The sequence below is a fragment of the Podarcis bocagei genome (assembly GCF_964188305.1).
Source record: "Podarcis bocagei genome assembly, chromosome: 2".
NCBI classification, from domain to species: Eukaryota; Metazoa; Chordata; class Lepidosauria; order Squamata; family Lacertidae; genus Podarcis; species Podarcis bocagei.
Window position 1 is genome coordinate 49,924,252 of NC_138126.1, and position 21,722 is coordinate 49,945,973.

The 21,722-nt window shown below is 42.5% G+C and overlaps 1 protein-coding gene and 1 long non-coding RNA gene across 5 annotated transcripts in view; one reads left to right on the forward strand and one right to left on the reverse strand.

Moving 5' to 3' along the window:
* Nucleotides 1–1,244: 1,244 nt before the first annotated feature.
* The window catches only part of CACNA2D3 (calcium voltage-gated channel auxiliary subunit alpha2delta 3), a 498,964-nt gene continuing 478,486 nt past the window's right edge, over nucleotides 1,245–21,722 (reverse strand). For 3 of the 4 annotated variants that reach the window (XR_014005100.1, XR_014005101.1, XR_014005102.1), the window contains 2 exons: nucleotides 2,265–3,199; nucleotides 1,245–1,688 (listed from right to left, as the gene is read on the reverse strand). Coding sequence is in view for 1 of the 4 variants with exons in the window: in XM_081184001.1 (XP_081040127.1) it covers nucleotides 1,596–1,688; nucleotides 2,265–2,349; nucleotides 3,089–3,199 (289 nt within the window). In the remaining 3 variants the exon portion in view is untranslated. The remainder of the gene's footprint in view (nucleotides 1,689–2,264; nucleotides 3,200–21,722) is intronic. The other variant, XM_081184001.1, reaches the window with a different exon arrangement.
* On the forward strand, nucleotides 10,744–15,279 carry LOC308581704. The gene is made up of 2 exons (XR_014005194.1): nucleotides 10,744–11,188; nucleotides 14,165–15,279. It is a non-coding gene; the product is annotated as an uncharacterized lncRNA (long non-coding RNA).

The window sequence follows — 21,722 nt, forward strand, 5'->3', positions numbered from 1 at the left end:
TTGCTTGGGAAAGCAAATCCCATTTGAAGTCAGTGGGGCTTACGTCTGAGTAAGCATGCATAGGAACAAGCTGCATAACAAAGACTCATGAGCAAAGGCACAAAGGGTTCCTTTAGGAGAGATATAAGCAAAACAACTACAAATGCTCGGGTCTTCCACCTTGATCTCCAAACCAGAAGGGGAAAAAAATGCCCACGGCCTGCAGGGTTTCAGTTCTGAGGGGGAAATGGTCCTTTATAGTTGCTTACACAATGAAACAGTTACTGCTTCCTTTGAATCAATCTGCCTCAGGCAGCCACCTGTTCAGGACACACTGGCAGAATTGAAAGGAGGCCATGGATTGAGAGTTCTAAGTGACACAGATGCAAAAAAGAGAAAAAGCAAAGAGAGACAGAAGACAGCACAGCTGTAAACTCGAGGGCTGGCAGGAGTCTTTAAAGTCTTCTTTGCAGCACAAGCTGATGCATCTAGCACACTTTATTAGATTTTGGGTCTGGCCTTAAGCCTCATTTACTTGTGCCGGATTGTAACAGCCCTAGTTTTTGCTATTCAGATATGAGGAATAACTGTGAATAAATACAAAAATCTTGCGGCTGAATGTGATTCCCTAACCATGTTTTGTTAAGCACATGTCAAGAAAAATGACTGAATCACGGATATCGATTTAAGCAATGATAGTCTTGTGACATTTCTAAATAATATGGTTTCCAGCAGGGCTTAATTTAAATGAAGAACTCTGGTTGATCAGATAGCTCTGCCCGTGAGAGTTTGCATCATTTATCATTAATTGCAAACAGTTTTATCAAGAACACATCAGTGAAGACACAGTGTTGATGAAAATGACAAGAAAATGACAGTGTGGCATATTACGTTCAATCAAAGTGGCAGGAAGGCTGATCATTCCCCCAATACCTGTATTCTAAAGCTCAATATTTTTACATTTGCTGCTGTACTGTGTCAAAATCAGACACACTGTCAAATTAAAAATGGGCAAACATTCACTAGTCTGATTTAGAATTAAGAAAAAAAGAAATCAGCATTAACTCTGTGTGTGTGTAAAGGTTAGTCTGTTTCCCCCCAATTAGTTCTGAATCAGGCTGAAAGGAGTCTTCACACATTCAGGGTTATCAGTAAGCTGTGTCTCCCTGTTTTCACCCGTGTAAAATGCTTTGGAGGGGTAAAATACAATCTTTTGCACAGGGGCTTGCTTCATGGCTAGGTTAAATCAAACACCTGCTAGAAAATTGTGATTTTAATATACTTTATTTAAAAAGTACACAGTTTTAAACCGTTTTCCATGGAACAAAGCAGAAAATAATGACCATCTGTTTCTATCTACTGAAGTCCTGTTCTTGATGAATTGTGACTATTGTATGGCAAATCCATCTTTGCATGATGCACCAAAAAAAGATAAATCTCTCCCTCTCTCTCTCTTTTTTTACATAATTTGGAGAGTTTATATCATCCCACCATTTAAAATCATGAAATGCTGATGTTTTGACTATAGTTTCATGTCTTCTAAGTTGCACCTTTTCTCAGTTCACAGTTTATCCATGTATTGTTTAGCATGCCAAGTGATTGCTTCTCAGTCAGTGTCACCTTGAGAAAACGGCCAGAAGCAGAGGAAGCACAAGAAGAGCAGGCTTAGCACTCAGGCCTAAAACGCCACCACATTCTCTGGCATTCTCCTGAAAAACAAACCCACAATAAGTGAAACGGGAGAAAAGCAGAGCGTTACAATCGTTCAAGCCAATATTTACCAACACACACATTTTAATAATACATTATTAACGTTCTAAGCTAAATGGAATGTAACCCTTACAGCTTTCCTTAACCCTTTCTTAATGCTAGAAACCTTGAGTGTAGATCTGTCCACAGGCAAAGACAGGAAGCACACGGTCCCCTCTTCGCTCACCAAATGACTGATCTGGTAACAGGGGGAGGGAGCAATATGAATAACCACTAAGGCATTAGGCTTTGCACACCCCAGCACACTCTCTCTTTTCTTTTTGGACCCCTGCCACCAAAATCATTGAATGGGGTGAGAAAAATTTGCTTGGGGAGCCAGATCAGGCCCCTAAACAGGAGCTTAGCCACCCTTGTTTGAGAAAGAAATGTGGGACAGTCCTTCTTGTGTATACCGAGTCTGCGATAACGATGAAGCACCCTAGCAGAAAACAAAGGCAGTGGGAGATGCAGAAAAGGAACAAATACACTTTTGCTCATTCTTAACAGACCTTTTCAACGTAAACTAAAACACATACCTCAGGATGAAATCCATGGCAAGAGTCTGGACGTCTTCTAATCTTGTGGGATTTTAAGCGTTCACATTTTAGGGATTCGTTATGTTCTCAGAAGTTAAGGATATACCTTAAAAATCAGGATTTATCAAGCGCAAAGAAACTCCCTCTAGTCGAATGCCTGTCACAAAACAGGAGCATCTACTTGCAGTACCACCTCCCCACAGGTGCCAACTCCCTGGGGCCCTGGGTGCCCAGGCACCCACATATTTCAGTGCCAGGGCCATGCATGTTGCATGGCACCCACGGCTCTGGGTACCTACAGTCGTGGGCCAAGCTGACACTCCTGTTTGGTGCAGAGGTGTGTCCTGAAATCCACAAATCTGGAATATCAGATTTGCCACCCTTCCCAGCACCCTACTATTAAAATAGATTATCTAATCTAGCTTGCTATCAAGTGAAACCTCATCACTTCTGCTACACAGAAAATATAAAATAAATCATCAAATAAAGGTATAGTTTTATCATCTCTCGCATTTACTTTTTTTGCATTCTGGACTTGCTTGTCTTACCAAGAGCATAACTGAGGCAAGTGCTTACCAAGAGCACTGGCCACAGCCCCAAGCTTGCCACTGCTGCAGAGAGACTATGGCTGTGGCAAACCTGCTATTGTTGAATTCACAAGTGCTCAAGATTTGGCTTTCTTGGTGATGGAATTGCATTTGTGTGGGATCAGGGAGGTTATATGCACTCAGTTAGCAAACCAATTTACTTTGAACACTTTACTAAAAAGTACGGATTCGCATTGCTTGTCTGAGGTCGTGCCTGAGTCAAGTAAAAGGATATACCTTATTTCTATTGGTTCCATGGTAATTGGCAAAACAGACTCGCAGTCACATTCATTACTTACTACCACCATGAAGAGATTGCTGTTTTGAATTTGCTGGATAACGAAGGACCTGCAAAAATAGAGTCAATTCAAATATCAGCCAAAGAAACACAGAGGAAACAATCCTGCATATGTATGTTTACTCAGAAGTAAGGCCTACTGTGTTCAAAATGCTTACTACCAGTTGTGTGTACACAGAATTCCAGCCTTGATTTCTAAGGTACCAATAAAGATTAAGGCATTCTTCACTACTGGAAGCTCAATGGCAGAGAATCTGCTTTGCCTGCAAAAGGTCACAGGTTCAATCCCTGGCATCTCCAGGTAAATTGTCCCCTGTCTGCAACTCTGGACAGCCATTGCCAGTCAGTGTAAATAATACTGAGGTACGTGGAATGTGTCACTTATGACCATTATTAACAGAAGATAGCAGAAAATATATATTTTTTAGAGTCAGATCAGAAGAATCTTTATTTGCAGCAGCCACTAGCCATGGCAATAAAATAAAATAACATGTACTGAAGATAGAGGTAAAAACTTAACTATACAAAATACATTTTGGAGGTTTACATGAATAATCAAATAACAGATCTTATTCTAATTGCTCCTACTAAAATTGTTGCAGTTTTTGCTGTCACCTGATTATCTTGATCTGCTAGGAGAAAGGACACAGTAGCAATGGTTGAGTGACCTGGCATGGACAGTATAAAGAGTGCAAGCCAGAAGCACATGGGCCACTGACTCAATACTGCCATCTCCACATGGACATAACTGCTTTTCCAGCTGAATTTTTTGAAATCGACCCTCAAGTACAGCCGATGGTAGTGGCACCCGCCCTGTGGAACGCCCTCCCATCAGATGTCAAGGAAATAAACAACTATCTGACTTTTAGAAGACATCTGAAGGCAGCCCTGTTTAGGGAAGTTTTTAATGTTTGATGTTCTATTGTGCTTTTCATTCTGTGGGGAGCCACCCAGAGTGGCTGGGGAAACACAGCCAGATGGGCAGGGTGTGTGTGTGTGTGTGTGTGTGTGTGTGTGTGTGTGTGTGTGTAAATATTTGATCTTGCATATGTGAAAGCACATCTGTATTCTGGAATTGTTAAATTTTGCAAATATTGCAAATAAGGTGCCAATGTGTCAAATGACTAGGTGGAAAATAATCATACCATGGACAAAATTTCCTAATCGTGGCCAAATTATTCTGTCACTCAATATCATATAGGCACGGTCAAATTAAATTATTTGTTTTACTGAAGCAAAGTGTTAATAACTGTTGTAATAAACCAGAAAAGTAAACTTTTGGTTGACAATTTCAGTCCAAGTGCTCGCATGACAATCTTGCGATACTAAAGGTAGTGGACTAGTGGGGTTTAAATTTAGCCGAAACCAATAATTAAATGTCCTACACCAAATCTTTAATTCAACAGAGGAGAGATTTGCCCCCAAGTACAATGAAGCATTTGGAACATAGGATGGAACAGAAAAGAATTGCCTTAGGAACTTAGACTGAACAGCTTCTGTAGACCCAAGGTGAGCGCCTGTCCAAATCTGAGCCCCATGTAATAACACTGCTTTAAACACTTCAAGTGCTGATTTGTATGAAAAAAGCTGTCAGAATTTTGGCTATTTGAGATGCTTTTTCCTTTACATATTTCTGAAGTGTTCCCCATGACCCTAATGACTGAAAATAAGGCCGAGGTATTTAAAGACTTGTTCGATCAACTGATTATCCATATACCATCTATGGGCCCTATAGTTTCTTGAAAACACCATGATTTTAGTTTTCTTGTATTTCACAGCCAGCTGTTCTCTTTGGGAGTATCCTGAGAATGCCTTCATCAATCTTTTTAGGCCCACTTTTGTTTGAGATAGAAGGACCGCATCATCTGCGTATAATAATATAGAGATGGCTTTTGTGGCCCATTTAGGGGCGTAATACTTTGGGGATGTTAAACTCTGGATAATATCATTTATATATATAAATTAAACAGTGTGGGAGCTAGGATACAACCTTGCTTAACTTCCTTTGTGGCTGGTATGGATCCTGTGAGTTGCCCATTTGTAGAGCAACACACTTTCAGCACAGTGTTCTTATATAGACATTTAATCAAGAACAATAATCTTTTATCTATACTTGAAGAGTTGAATTTATCACACAGTCTTATTCGAGAGATTGAATCTAATGCAACTTTTAAAAATGTAATTCAACAAAGTATTTTAAATTAATCCATAGATAACAGTATGTGCGGGGTGTGTGTGTGTGTGTGAAGAGAAATTAAGCATTGAAAGAACTGCTCATGCATGATGTAGAAATACCAGGAGCTTAGAAATTACATCTGATTTCAAAAGGCTCCTATAAAAGTTTATCCTTGCCCTGTCAAGAGAGGCGCATCCCAGTGTTCTCCTATCTCCCCGCAGTGGTAACTGTGGTCAACCTCTATGCTAATCTTTACATCAGTTCAGTATAACATGCTGTGACATGTATTGCCACCAAATCCAGAATAGATGTTTTCAGTTTGGTGGTCTGGCAGGGAATGTCTGAAGTTAAGTGAGGACTTGACCATGTGTAGATGTGGACAAAAGCATATTTCCACTCAGACGTCTCTACTTAAAATACATATTGTCTTACTAAGAAAATGCTCTGCTTTTTCCAAAAATCACAGAAGATGGGGGGAGGGGGCAGACGTGAAAGGGAGGACGGCGTCTTTGAACCAATTCTGGGAATGAAACAACTGGGAAGTCTGCAATTAAAGTATCGTCAACAGAAAGATTAAATGCTGCTTGGTGTTCTTCAAGCCTACGGAACCGCCATTAAAGTTACACTTACCCCTATCTGTAGTATGAGAGCTTTGTGATGATAAACACAACGTGCATTTTACAGTATCTCTCTCACACACAGGGTTTGAACTTTCTACAGAAACCTCCAAGCAGCTGGACCATGTAGGGAGGCTGACATCACTGCAGCGGAGCATCTGTGGCTTTGTGTGTGGGGGAGAAGGGGCCAATAAAAAGGAAAAAGGAGGAAAATTCTTTCACAGAAAATAACAGCTACATTTTTATATACGGTGCTATCTCAGAAAGTTATAAATATATCGGGTTTCGAGGGGAATAAAATGCAATTCCCGTTTATCCATTTCAAGAACTGAAACAACCCAAATCCTACATGTTGTGCAATATTATATAGGGATTGTATGTGTAAAATTAGCTTAGGAGAAGCCTGAAAGGAGATACTCTGTAGTGTTGACACAATTGCTGTTTGCCTTGAATCGCTCATGGGATTTTTTTAAAAAGAGGGTTTGGTGTGGGGAGGGCTGCCATGTTGAGGTCTGACTACAGTATGGTATTGTGCAGACTGCCCCACGCATGGAAATGCTGCCAGAGGACATTCAAAGCATGGGAGGAAATGTAACATGACAGACACTGGTGGGCCGACACACAGTCTCACATCGTGCATGCGGAGGATGTACTGTAGTACCTTTCGTGCTGGAAAACATTAAAGCCTTCCCTAGAGCTTCACCTCCCTCACGGAGCCAGCATAAAAAAGAACCAGGCTTTAAGGTGGCAGTTAAGTGTGCATTAGATGTTATTGTTAAAGGGGAAGGATTTCTGGCAATTGTCGCAAGGAACCCACTTTCAGCAAGTTCTTGGTTTTCAAAGAGAGCTCACAAATATTTGAATCGGCACCTATGTGTGCAAGTTTTAACTGCGGGGAAAAACACCACAGAAACCAGCAGGAACATGGGGCACCTTGCTACTAAACATCTTGCCAGATCATGTATTTCCCCAGCCAGATACCCAACAGCCAAAGAATTAATGGCTACTTCCCTATTTGGAACAATACAGCATTTAATGCAAAGACCCACATGAACGCCTCCCCCCTCCCTAATCCACCAAGAACTGATTGAGGTAACACATTCATGTACTGACTCCTCTGATTCACAGCAAGTTTCAATTCAGCTGACACCACACCATGAAGAAGAAACCATCCCAGAGAGAGCCAAAGAAACCAGTCCAGCTTCAAGGTACATTTAGAAACAGATAATAAGCATCGTCATCACAAAAACAACATCTCACCTCTTCCGTCCTCTCACATGTTTCACTAAAATAAATCTTCCCATACTGCTATTCAAGCATTAGACCTCTGGAGATCAGGTAACCTTCATTGGCTCCAGCTGACCCCAGTTAGCACTCCATGGACTGGAATGGATCAGATTTCTAGAACTGGGCTGGCAGGTCATTAGCATCCGAGCTGAACCATTTTCAAGTCCTTTCAGGGCTACCCCAACCTACTATGACAAAGCTCTCTGTGTACAATAAATAGACCACACACAGACCACGTGCTGTCTGTAGAAACTGCAGATAAAACTTTTTGGATTTCCTCAAGTCGCTCTTATCACAAAGTTTTCATGTGTGCATAATTTAACAAAGTATTGGCTGCTTCCCCATTCCCAGAGCCTAATCTCGACACAAAGCTGCAATGGTGAATTTGTATAAACGCCCAGGCAGTTCCACGCTGGGTCATAAGCAAAGGATTAGGTTGTCACTGTCAGATGAGGATGAAAGACGTGGCTGAGTAGTGCTCTGTCTGTAATCTCTGATGTGCAATTCATCAGAGGAATTTATGCTGCCTTTCTGCTCGGTAGAACAGCAGGTCACATTATTCACAAATATGCAATGGGTTTCCCATTCAGTAGATTGACTTCAAACAGTTATGATGCCTGGGAAAAAATTACTGAGATATGCCACATGGTATGCGTTCTGATGCAATTCAGGCAAGCTCTCAAACGCATGTTTTTACTATAAAGGGTGAAACCCACGGACTGGAACTGGGAGTTCTAGCTTCTGGACATGACTGGACTCCTCAATGACAAGACTCATGGCAACCAAGGCTGGGTCCTTAAAAGAGTCCAGAGCCAGGTGAAATGAAATAGTTTTTTCTAGTGTGGCTTTCTGCATCGCTGAACCATTGTGGTGGAATTGTAGTACAGTGGTACCTCGGGTTACATACGCTTCAGGTTACAGACTCCGCTAACCCAGAAATAGTGCTTCAGGTTAAGAACTTTGCTTCAGGTTGAGAACAGAAATCGTGCTCCGGCGGTGCGGCATCAGCGGGAGGCCCCATTATCTAAAGTGGTGCCTCAGGTTAAGAACGGACCTCCGGAACGAATTAAGTACTTAACCCGAGGTACCACTGTAGTAGCAGCTAGTTGGTTATTACCCAAATGTCTCCAAGTGACTTACAACACACACATCATTAGTGCAAGCTCTGAAGCCTGCCAGATGGAATGATCCTCTCTTCTCCACCCCACGGCATTGCTATGGGGGTTATTCTAACACCCTTAGCCAATTTTGGGAGTGTGGGGAGGGCACAGGGGGGAGAGAGGGGGAAAGCCCTATTGCTTGTGCTGACAGGACACATTAAGTGAATCCCACCCATTATGCCATAAAACAAAGTGAAACAACTCCCACAACAGCCATAGCGAGCTTAGCAGCACACTAATAACAAAACAACATCGCCTTTGTCTATCAAAAGTCTGGGGAGGAGTTGGCACCAAAACAAAGGCACTGAATGGGCCAGGCAGACCTCACAAGGGAAAGCATTCCACATAACTTGAGCCACCACTGAAAAGGCCCTTGTCACTACCCTCCAAGACTGCCTAAGAGGTGGAACTTAGAGACAGGCCTCAGAAGAAGAGCTAAGAGGCATTCCAGAAGGTACCGGGGTCCTGAGCCATAAACAGCTTCAAAGGTCAAAACCAGCACTTTGAATTGGGCTAGTAAAGTTGTAATAGAATTGGTGTTATACGATTGCTTAACTTTAACCTGTTGACCATCAGGCAGCTGCATTCTGCATTAATTAAAGCCTCTAAATCATTTTCAAAGACAGCAGCATGTACAGTGCTTCACAAGAGTCCAGTCCGTTCATTAGGTTACCAGAAGATAGATTACTGTAGCCAAGTCATCCCTGTTCAGATAGTGCCTAAGCTGATGGAAGGCACTCTGAGCTATCAAGCTGCACCTGATGAAATTCTGCTTTCTATGCAGCACTTAAAGGTATATGAGCCTTCTTATGGCTTGTAAATTACACTCAGTGCATGAGTAGTGCCTTCTCACTGTGCCCTCGTAACAGCACTCCTTAGGCGACAAAGCAGAGGCAAAGGGGAAGAGAAACACAGGCCACAAGCATTCTTCTTAATGCCCTACCTGCATAGTGGTTTTGGCTAACACCTGGAAGGTGCTCTAAGCAATCTACAGATGCCTACAAAGAAACCTACTATTAAGGGAAAGGGATTGGAGAAGCGATGGCGCCTGGTGGTCTCCCAAAGCCATAACCCTTGTTCAAGCTGGTTTAAAAAGAAAAATGCATTTTTGTGGCTGCAGCATGAACTAAATTAGACTAAAACTAGGTTGTGGGGAAACCAGTCTTTTCAAATCATTTAGAAAGGTTTATACTTATGGCCTATCCTCAATTCTTTGATTTTTAGGGCAGGTAAAGTTATTCTCTAATCTTTTGTTTCCATTTTCAGGTGGAAGCAAAGGTGAGACAGTGGCACCCAAATCCACTGACAGTAAGCTCTAATTTGAACCTAAGGCAAGCAACCGAACTATGGATTACATTGGCTCTATGCAGTCAACAAATACACTTGCAACTTTGGTGAAGCTTGTAAAAATACAGGAGAAAAATGAAAAGCAGAAGGGATCTCATTGCAATGGCTGCAAGGGAACTTTTTTTACATATAAACACTCACACACACCGAAAAACAAAACCCTGCATTAAAAAGTGCTCTGCTTTCAAAGGATTCTTCGAATCTTGGATTTTAAGGTACCCTCAGGATTTCAAGGGAGAGTGTTCTGAATCACCTGCTGAGCTAAGGTGACATTTATGTCACTAGTGATATGGGAGCTGCAGCTCAGGGGAAGATAAAGGTTTCTTTTATTGAGCTCAACAACTGGTCTAAAAATCAAATGGTCTAATGTTGAATATTTATGGTGAATGTTTCATGTTTAAACAAGAGAGCTCTTTTGAAGTGAAGTGACGTAAATCAAGAATTTGAGCCGTTGCCTTTTACAACACTGTCGTCGTCAGCATCATCACCAACTGCCATTGGTAATGCCACAATAGATAGCAGCAGCATGTGAGGAACCTTTTCTTTTGAAGCCATAATTCAAGACCCTTCTTAATTATCTCCACTTGTTTGAGACTACTGCTGAATTTAAACCAAAGTATTTCCTGTGCAGAAAACTTCCTGGAAAGAAAAAAAAGGTCTCAAAGACTTCAATTTTCTTCATAAAAAACAATGTGGAAGGAAGGGGGAGATAAATCACTCGAAAGAAAAAACAAATACTAGATTGCTAGCAGCCCATCCATTAGCGCAGGGGTATCCCAGTGAAGAACCGACCCAAGAGGCCACTGTTTTTGGTGGTAGTGGTGGCAAAAAGAAAACAAATTTAAAGTTTAGGGAAAGTTTTAATGTTTGATGTTTTATCGTGTTTTTAATATTCTCTTGGGAGCCGCCCAGAGTGCCTGGGGAAACCCAGCCAGATGGGCAGTGTATTATTATAATATAATATAATACAAATTATATAATAATAATTTGGACACATTGCTGGGGCATATGGAGCCCAGCACCCTGATCAGGAGGCAAAGCCTCCCCTTGCTGGTCCTCAGACTGATCATTTGATGTGCAGAGAGGTGATGAGGGAGGGCATCAAGAGAACCATTTTTTTAAAGCATCAAAAAAACAAAAACAAAAAACCACCACTGGCCAACAACTGGTTTTGCTGAAAAGTTTATTTTGGAAATAGTCGAATAGCTGTACATTTTGATAGGTTACGCCCTTGTTCATGTGAGCCTTCTCTGATTGGACAATCCCCCTTTTTTGGACACACATACCCACAGACCACAAATGCTGCCTTTATATTTAGAAGTGAACTTGTGCAGGCGCCTTTCATTATGGCAGGCTGAGGGAGATGGGGGGCCCTTGGACTGCAGAGAGTCATAGAGGGGTATGCAGTACCCGAAGAACAAGCCTTGACAAAGGAGAGGTACCAGAGCCAAGGTAGGCTGCCCACAGGGAAAGAGAGGGCCTCTGAGTCTTGACACTCATGGCGCCACTGCTTCTGCAGCACAAGCATGGGAAGAAACCTACTCGCACGCGCCATGACAAGGTCGTATTTGAGAAAGACCCTTCTCAGCAGTAACAGTCACTCTTGCTACAGCTAAAGACCTCAAAGCAAGGCCTTCCCTGCTCTTGCAAAGCACCAGAATCCCTCATCATATCCAGGGATCAGCAAACATTTTCAGCAGGGGGCCGGTCTACTGTCCCTGAGACTTTGTGGGGGGCCAGACTATATTTTGTGGGGGGAAATGAACGAATTCCTATGCCCCACCAATAACCCAGAGATGCATTTTAAATAAAAGCACACATTCTACTCATGTAAACACACAAGGCAGGCCCCACAAATAACCTAGGGATGCATTTTAAATAAAAGGACACATTCTACTCGTGTAAAACACGCTGATTCCTTGACCATCCGTGTCAGAAGGCGAATGGGCCGGATCCGGCCCCCGGGCCTTAGTTTGCCTACCCATGATATGTACCCTTTAGGCCAGGATGACATATCACACTGGAAATACAGCACAATCAAGCAACAGCAGTCAGAAAACATTTTAGGTTTATGATTATCAATAAGCCAGGCATTATGACCAAACACGTGTGGACATGTGAAGGGCCTGTTTATTTCAGGGACACCTGAAGGCCTCTTGCTATGTATGCCAAGTCGGTTGCACAGATTTCTGGATTGTGACTTCAGTTGGAAAAAATGGCAGGGGCATCAAGAATATAACTTCAATCCCGATTAAACAATTTAAACCTGCAAAATCAACAATGAAACTTTTTACCCCCAGGGCATGAGTTCATTTTCAGAGGATCAGGATCCAAAGAACCAGTCAGCCAATATCACGAACCGAAGGGATATGTGTGTGTCAGGGGTTTAGGAGCAGAGGCACGGGCAAGGGAGGAAACAGAGAGCGAAGGGGAGGAGGCAGAAGAAAAGATGAGTGATGACGACGACCCGAGATCTCCTAGTCTTTCCAGTGAATCAGAGGATTCACAGAAAGGAGCACCAGTGGCCAGGGCAAGGGGGGCACCCCAGGAAGATAGAGCCAGAAGGGACTCAGGGGGGAGCAGCTGGAAATCGGGACCAGCGTCACCGCCAGGAAGCAGGGAAGAGGAAGGGAGCCAGGGGGGAAGCGCTGGCAGCTCACCACAGGAGGGAGGGCATGAGTCAGGAGTGGCCACACCTCCATCGGGGAGCGAAGAAACGGTTAAGAGGAAGGTGGAAGGTTGGGCGCGCGCGCCAAGTTCAAATGCAGAGGAAGGCGGCGCAGTAAGCAGCCCCGAAAGGGAACCAGGTCCTAAAGCCCGGCGCAAGGAGGCAGGAGGGTCTGGGTCAGCGTCAGAAGAATCCCGGAAGGAAGAAGCCCCGGGGGGTAGAGGGACCCAGAGGAGGACAGTCAGGCGGAAAAGGTGGAGCAAGGCTAGGATATTAAGTTGGTGCACACGGGGCGGAGACTCAGACGGAGCTTCGCCGATCTAGCTACTAGACGTAGAGTTTGCGCGCAGCAGCGTGAGAATGGAAACTGTAATTCAATAAAGACTTTTACTTAATGATCGCTGGCTAGCGTGATCCTCTGTGAGCTAGGATCTTCAAGCAGCTCTGACAGTGTGTTTCAAAATGTGTGCGATCACACTGCTGTGGGGACAGGAAGGCCTAGTCTGCTATTAAAAAAAACAAAAGCCCGATAGGGACTGTAGGCCTTGTGGGTAGCCCAAAGAAGGCTTCGAGATGGCCACAGTGGCTGAGAAACTGCAGGGCTCATTGACTTCCTTAGGTGCTATAGGTGCTGGGCACCTGTTAAAACAAAGCCCTTTTCCTACGGGGGCCAAGATAGGCAGCTAACTTTCAGGCATTCTATTTTAGCTTGCATTCTTTAGTGGTTACTATGGGATCTCATTTCATAGCTGTCACATTTTGATTTTTCCTATTGTTGGTTTAAGTTTAAAAAAGAAAACACACATGCACACACACATACACACACACATCAGGATGTCGTAAATGGAAAATGATGTACAGCCTATACTCAAATATCTGTTACTCACATAATTGTCAGTTGCATAAACCAAACCCTAATGGAGTGGAACAAACTTCAACTGTTCAACATGCAGATATCTGTTGTTCTGGTTTCCAAGTCCTGTAATGTGTTTTCCAGGCTGCTGGCTATACTTCTAACTCACATTTCTCTCATATCCATTTTTTAAAAAGAAAAGAAACCATGAATGAGTGTAACATCTATATTGCCGTCATAAATTAGGCTGCTCAGGATTTTGAACAGTAGATGAAATAGAGAATGGAACATTTTGGGACAATTTAAAATAATAATATGTATTCCAGTAGCTATGGCTCAGTGAACCTTAGATTTAGATACATGAAAAGATAAATCTTTAGGTCAGACTTTGTCTGAAGCATTTGTGCATCTAGGTCCATTCAGTCATTCCCGCCATGTGCAAGTTGTGTGAACTATGTTTATTGGCCCTGCTTCTGAAGTCCACCCTGCTTGCAGCACATCCAATGAAACATCTGCAATGCATGCTGTAGATGCATAGGTATTCTGTTGGATTGGGCACCCTATGTGATTGGGTTTCCTGACTGTGCAGTGTGCCAACAAGCGTAAGCTATACGTGGTGTGGTGCTGAACACATGGATGTGAGAAGGCAGGCCACCAAGGTGTGACAATGTAAGGGTGCAGCCACTGAGTGCAGTTCCATGTCATTCTTCCCTACAGAGCCTACACATAGAAAGAACAACTGAACACACCCCCTCCAGTGAAATGGGGCCCATTGTTTTTCTTGAAAAACGATTGCTAAACTGTCTGAAGTTTTATATTATAGTGTGCAGACAGCAGGACTGAGGCATTTCAGATTATAACAGGAATTGCTCCTGTAAGATCCCACACTTTGCCTTTCCTTTTCCAGGATAATACAGGAAAGCAGATCTTCACATGCATCCCTCCAATGCAGCACCTGAAGGAGGAGGACTGGAGATGGGAAAGTTGGCAGAGTAGGAGAGGTTCTTTGCCGTTGTGCAAATGCTCAGCCTCTGACCCAAAATAACTGGTGATGAGAAACATCTCCTGCTGCACTCTCCCCCTCCCCTTCAGCAGCAGCAACAACAGACACAACAAACCGACATGTGCTGAACGTTTTCCATGTGCTCTACTGACAGGGGCTCAAGGTTTGTGTGGGAAGCCCCCACCCCCAACAATATGTTCATGGTCAAAGAGTAATAAGCTTGCTTCTATACTGCCCTTCAGTTCTAAATCACACATGGACGGTGGGGAAAGAACCTTGGACTCAGGGAATTAGTTTTAATCTCCCTGTATAATTTAGTGTAGCAACTCCTATTCTACGCTGGAAATAAGAGTTATCATTTGTTTATTATTCATTAAATTTATATCCCTTAATCTTTCAAACTGAATCTCCTGTTTCAGCAGCAGTAATGCTTCAATAGGATTGTTGTATTGTGTATTTTAATGGTGGATGTTTATATTTTAATGTTTCTGAAACTGGTGTTTTATTTTGTAAACTGCTTAAAAGCCTATCTGGGCATTAAGCAGTATGTAAATAACAGTAGCAGCAGCAGCAGCAGCAACAACAACAACAATAGCCCACCCATCTTCTCCAAAGGGTGCCTAAGGCAACTAACAACATAAAACCCAGTCAACCACATCCAATAATTAAAATGGAAGTTATAAAACCTATAGTACAAAAATATACCTAACCACTTGCAAAGGCCTGGAGGAACAAGAATGCTACCTCATCCTCTCTGATCTCCCCCAGGAGGGAGTTCCAGAAATGGGGTGCCACAACTAAGAAAGCTTCCTCTTGCATTCACAATCTCCTTTACCATCCACACTGGTGTTTCTATGAGAAGGGCCTCTGTCTCTGTCATAAACTACGGGAAAGGCATTTCTTCAAGTAAGTTGGAACACTAATAAAACAGTAGAACAAAACAGTGAATAAATTTTATTTTCCACAGCCACATTAATATATTGTTTGGTGCTGTGTATGCAATAAAAACATTTCCTTTGGCTTGTGAACCACTTTTGAGTTTTTTCCGGTGCTGAAGGTATATTCTACGATTACTTAAACCTCACATTCTCTGACATGCAGCACCAAGATCACTGCAGATGGCAGAGAATGCTGCATTCTTGCTTTTCATCAATCAAACATTGCTAATCAACTGCAAAGATTTATTATTCACTAAAACAAATCCTTACCTAAATAAGGGCTGATTCACAGGAATATCTAACTTTTTAAAGTTGGCTGAAATGTATTTCTATTCCAGTTTTAATCAATTTTCTTAATACAAACAATTCCTCCCATATATTTCTAGTGACTTAGCTGAAAATATTATGACAATAAAAGTCTCCTTGTGTTTAAAATAATCCCCTCCCTATGTAAACTATAATCATTAGGTTTAACTTTTTCTGCGGTATGTTACAAATGGAAAGTCATTCCTTGGACTTTTCAGCAATGCCTTGTTATTAGTATTTTACAAGAAGAAATATAGTCAGTCCCAGATTGTGGATGGGGGAAGAAAAGGTCTAGTCATGGGTGAGCTCCCCTCTGCTAGCTTCAGAAAGCATTCAGTTTTTCCAAGCTTTTTCATAATCTCCTTGGAAAAACTTTGGGTCTTTCCAAGCCATTTCTGCGAAAGCTCGGAAAAACCAAACATGGAAAATTGTCTCCAGTACTCCCTGCCACCCTTTCAGTCAAAGAGGACCTTGTGAAGACTTGGGGGGACTGGTTGTGGGAAGGGCTCCCTGTAGCCAAGAGAAGCCACCCAGGTTTCTTCTTCACTGGGCCAGATGTTACTGAGCATGCTCTAGGTCAGCACAGCCATTTCCTGCTGGAGTTTTTGCGATTTGTAGTTTCTCAGGCTTCCTGATTCATAATAGTTTACCCTGGCCCAGAGTAAGGACTGTCCTGGCTCCACCAGAGAACCATGCTTGCCACTGGTCACCCTGCCCCTTTCATAAATAAAAGTTGCTTAGGGAAGGCAGGAGGAAGTGGGAGGCTGGTGTTGGTCAAGCCCAGGTACAAGCTGGGTCCAAATTCATTTGGGCTTGGATGCAATTCAATCTGGGTGCATCTAGGAACTCTGCACACAGCCCTTCCTGTCACTACACTTATGGTCCTAGAAGTTCACAATTGGCAAGGTTGGAGAAGGCAGAGATGATAACGTCTCCTAGGTAAAGGTCTGTCTTTGCACATTCTATCAAGGCACAAAATCACCAGAAAGAAAGTAGCACTGCAGAGTTAAAAACAACAACCCTGTTGGATAGAAGAAACACGCCCTGCCAAAGCAAATCTTTGCAATGCACATGCAGCGGTTCCCTCGCTGCCAGAAGCCAAGTTACAGGGAACAAGGCAGAGGGCCTTCTCGGTAGTGGCACCCACCCTGTGGAACGCCCTCCCACCAGATGTCAAAGAGAAAAACTACCAGACTTTTAGAAGACATCTGAAGGCAGCCCTGTTTAGGGAAGCTTTTAACGTTTAATAGGTTATTGTATTTTAGTGTTCTGTTAGAAGCCGCCCAGAGTGGCTGGGGAAACCCAGCCAGATGGGTGGGGTATAAATAATAAGTTGTTGTTGTTGTTGTTGTTATAATAATAAGTTGTTGTTGTTGTTGTTGTTGTTGTTGTTGTTGTTGTCATCATCATCATTATACACAGATTCCTCTCCACAGAAAGGAAACTGTGGAAATGTTGACACAGTTTATTCCTTCAACAGGTTCTCTCTTCCACTGTTAACATTAAATTGGCAAGCCGATCCTACTCAAATATACTGACATAATGTTCATGCAATGGAATCTGAGATGTTGGGATGGTCTAGCGGTTGGTGCTCAACTCCTCATAAGTATTTGGCTGCAATCCTAAGGATTCTTATTTACGAAGTTCTCATGAAATCAGTATGGCTCATCCACCCTTACCTTTTGCCTCATGCTATCTAGGAACAGCTCCATGTTTTCCTGGTCAATGTCCGAGTGCTTCTCTTTCTCCCCCTGCCGGTTTCCCCAGGAAAACCTTATCTTTACTGCTGAATTGGAGCAAACAGCAATTCAGGTTTTTTTCCAGTTTGCTCTGATTTAACGGTAAAGAGTGGGTTTCTGCAAGGAACGTGCCAAGTCCTACTCAAAGCGGATCCATTCAAATTAAGGTGCCAAAGTCAGTCATATGCAGTAACTTCAATGGGTCTACTCGGAGTAGGACTAACGTTGGCTCCCACTCATAGACACTGGATCCGTATTTACCTGTCATGCTTAGAGCAGGAACATTGAAAGTGATGACGCCTGTGCTGACTCTGAACATGGCTATGCCTGCATTCAACCCACATTGACTAATCTGCATGAAAAAGAATTGGCTTGAATGGAAAAACACAGTGATCATTTATTTTCTTTTTTCTTTTAGGTGGGTGGGGCATGTAGCTTTCCAGTTTAAATAATCATCAAGAAGGTGATGGGAAGACAGAAACCCTGTCACTCAGAGTGGACAGTAATGGGTGAGATGAACAGAAAGTCAGACCAGGCATGAAACAGGTTCCTAAACTGTAATAACAAATATTTGCCTTTATATCACTGTATGAGCATCTCAAACTAGACACTGCTGTTGTTATAAGTCTGGGGGTGGGTGGGTTGTAAAGGTAAGCGCCCAGAATCCCTGGAATCTCACGCAGCTCAGAGATTGGGGTGGCATGCAACACTATGATATGCTGAGAGGTGGCTGGCTGAAAGGACTTGAAATGGTTTTTAATACAAAGAGTTATTGCTATTAAGAAAAACTTTCATTTCCCCACCCCTAAACAAATTGGAAAAGGATATTTTTTTGTAAGTTTACAAACCGCTCCTTTAAAGAATCTGTCATGTTTCAAATTCTTATTTATATATTAAGTACAAATGCATTCAAGAGTTTTTTGGGGCCTCCTTTGATCTGCAAAGCTCATTTAAGTCTCTAGCATTGATGAAGCCTTTCCAAAGTAAACAGATAAAAGGAGGATCAGAGCCAACACATATAGATTTGTGCAGTTTTTGACAACTCATCAGGCAATCTCAGATGAAAAAGTGACAAGCAGATGTCTTCTTGACACTGAGATATTCTGTTGCACACTTGAAATTGAAGATCATAAATAAGCTTTAAGATAAGAGAGATACTGTATAGAATGCTTCCAAAGTGCCCAAATCAAACAAGTTTAAAAGATGATGGGAAACATGTTTCATTTCACCGATATTAAAGCTGTGCATTTCTATAAGGTTCAAAATATTTATTAATTCCCATCTATCCTTGGTGAATGGGACGCGGGTGGCGCTGTGGGTAAAAGCCTCAGCGCCTAGGGCTTGCCGATCGAAAGGTCGGCGGTTCGAATCCCCGCGGCGGGGTGCGCTCCCGCTGCTCGGTCCCAGCGCCTGCCAACCTAGCAGTTCGAAAGCACCCCTGGGTGCAAGTAGATAAATAGGTACCGCTTACCAGCGGGAAGGTAAACGGTGTTCCGTGTGCTGCGCTGGCTCGCCAGATGCAGCTTTGTCACGCTGGCCACGTGACCCGGAAGTGTCTCCGGACAGCGCTGGCCCACGGCCTATAGAGTGAGATGGGCGCACAAACCCCAGAGTCTGTCAAGACTGGCCCGTTCGGGCAGGGGTACCTTTACCTTTACCTTTATCCTTGGTGAATGTTAAAATATCCAGAGAAAATCCTTTGCTATCACACATTTCTAGCATCTTGCAGAAACTCCTTGGATATATTATTCAGTGATTGCAACTTATACATTATGAGATCCACATTCTAAAATATTTTTTTCCCTGGTGGGGACTATGAATCTTCCCCTCTGTCACAGCTTCCAAACAACTGTTCTATGAACTAAAAATGAGTTAATAACAAAGTACAATGATGATATCCAGTTACACCCATCTGCCAGGGAAGCAGATACCCCAGCAGAACTGGACTTCCTATTCTTAGTGATGGGAGATTAATTTTTATGCTGTGAACCTTGAGATATTTGGATGAAAGGTGGTGTGCAAATTTTATAAATAAATAAATAAAACAAATGGGAGAGAATTTTGATTTAGATCACATTTTAACATGAACCCAGAAATTTGCACTTTCTGAAACAATGCACAAATCGAAATGCAGCTACCCGCCAAAATTCACACTTCTCCAAATTTTGCAGTACAATTCTATAACTAAAAATAGTGTACAAAGTTGCATATTTTTAGGGGAAACTGTCACAAAAGTGCATATATTAGTGAAAATAACACAAAAATGCATTGCATTAGGTGAAACGGCTTCTAATAAATGAGGCAAAATTGCATTAAAATGTTTATATTAGGGGAAATGCTCACTAAAATGGTGATGATTTTTGTGAGGGCATTAAAAAAAATAATATAGCAAAGTGATGCGGAAAAGTAGTGAACTGAACTTAAGAACAGAAAACAGACAGATTTGCCCATCCCTACCCTTTTTCTTTCCCACTGACAGCCTCTCTCACACACATCAAATCTGCTTTAGAAGAAGGCTGGGGGAGGAGGAGAAGGAAGAAGAGGAAATATACCCATATAATGTTGGGTATCACCCAAAGTTCCCACTGGAAAATGATGGGACAGCAGAGCCATTCCATGCACCCAAAATCACTGTTGTGCCACACCAGGCTCTCAGAGTCTGGATACAGAACCAGTTTTGGCCAGGAAATGGTGTTTTGCAGAGTTGGACTGATACAGTGGTACCTCGGGTTACATACGCTTCAGGTTACATACGCTTCAGGTTACAGACTCCGCTAACCCAGAAATATTACCTCGGGTAATTCTGTTACCTCGGGTTAAGAACTTTGCTTCAGGATGAGAACAGAAATTGCGTGGCGGCGGCACAGCAGCAGCGGGAGGCCCCATTAGCTAAAGCGGTGCTTCAGGTTAAGAACAGTTTCAGGTTAAGAACAGACCTCCAGAACGAATTAAGTACTTAACCCGAGGTACCACTGTACTTAGAGCTGTAAACAACTAGATGCACCCTGTCTATGCTGGTGGCCTGTATAAAAAGCAAGTTCTTAACTTACCATCTGAACGTAGTCAGGGCTTAGCTTACAAAAATTATGTTTCTTACATATAATGGTGTAACGATTATATAGAGAAGGAATCATTGCTCAGTGTCACTTGGGAAGTAGGTGGGCCTAGGTTCAAATCCTGGCATTCCCAGTTATAGATACTAGGTTGACAACAAGGGGAAGCAATCGTGGTTGTGGCAATTTGGCTGAAGGGAGAAGGGAGGAGTGTGGTTTCCTCTATCCCCTCTCTCCTTTCCAGTGGCTCCTAGGCTATATATGGGCTCTCACAATCATGGCAATCAAACATTTCCACTTAAGGAGGGTTTCTTCCCCACCCAACCCATACGGTATTATAGCATTCTACTGTGTGATACCTGTCAAGATCCGACTTTATATATGAAGAAAATCAAACAGAACCTAAATGGGTGCTAATTTTAACGTGCTTAGCTGATATGTTTACAAGTAAACAATATATGCGAAGGGTATATAATTTCCCTCTCCCATAGGGAACTGAAGTGAAAGTTAACATTTTACAGCAATTTGGCAGAGCAACAGAACTTAATATCCTTTAGCAGCTTATGGTATTTCTCAGCTTTAAGTGGTTTATTTTTTAAAAAAAGGCATTTTAATGCTTACAAGTAATTCTATTCACAGCACTAACTGGTGCTGCTTGCTTCCGGTATAGATCTTTCTTTATTTAATAGTTGCTGGGTTCTGCAGAAATTCATTCTAAATTAGGCATGAAAAACTCTTACACAAAATTCTCAGTGGTAGCTACTGCCTCCCTATGCCCTGGATAAGCATATATACCAGCTTTGCTGAAATTTCAATATAATCTGCCTTCTTTTCATGCCAAATGATGCAGAACAATGTTACCCTTCAGGAAAGTTATAATTGTACCTGATACGCTGCAGTAGCTTTAGTACAAAAGGTTTATCACGGATGCAAATCGGAGGCACTGACAGTGCTCACACCTTTAAGGTGTACAATATCCCATCTTAAAGTTCTGGGCTGGGTTTCTTTCTGGGTGTTGTCTTACAATAAATGTCAGCACCCCATGGCCAAGGTATACATCATAATAGGCACATGTAACTCTACTCTTGTAACTCTACTTTTGTAACTCTATTCTTTCATTTTCTGCTGTTGAATGGGAATTGTAATGACATCACACAACGTGTTTCCCTGTTCTTGTGAACCAATGATACAACACGGGGCCTGGAAAGCATGCAGCATAATTACCGTATTTTTTGCACCATAACACTCACTTTTTTCCTCCTAAAAAGTAAGGGGAAATGTCTGTGTGTGTTATGGAGGGAATGCCTACGGGTGGCATGCCCATAGATTTTCCTCCTCTAAAAACTACGTGCGTGTTATGGTCGGGTGCGTGTTATAGAGCGAAAAATACGGTATATAGGCTGTTTGTTTTAGACGTTACACAGAA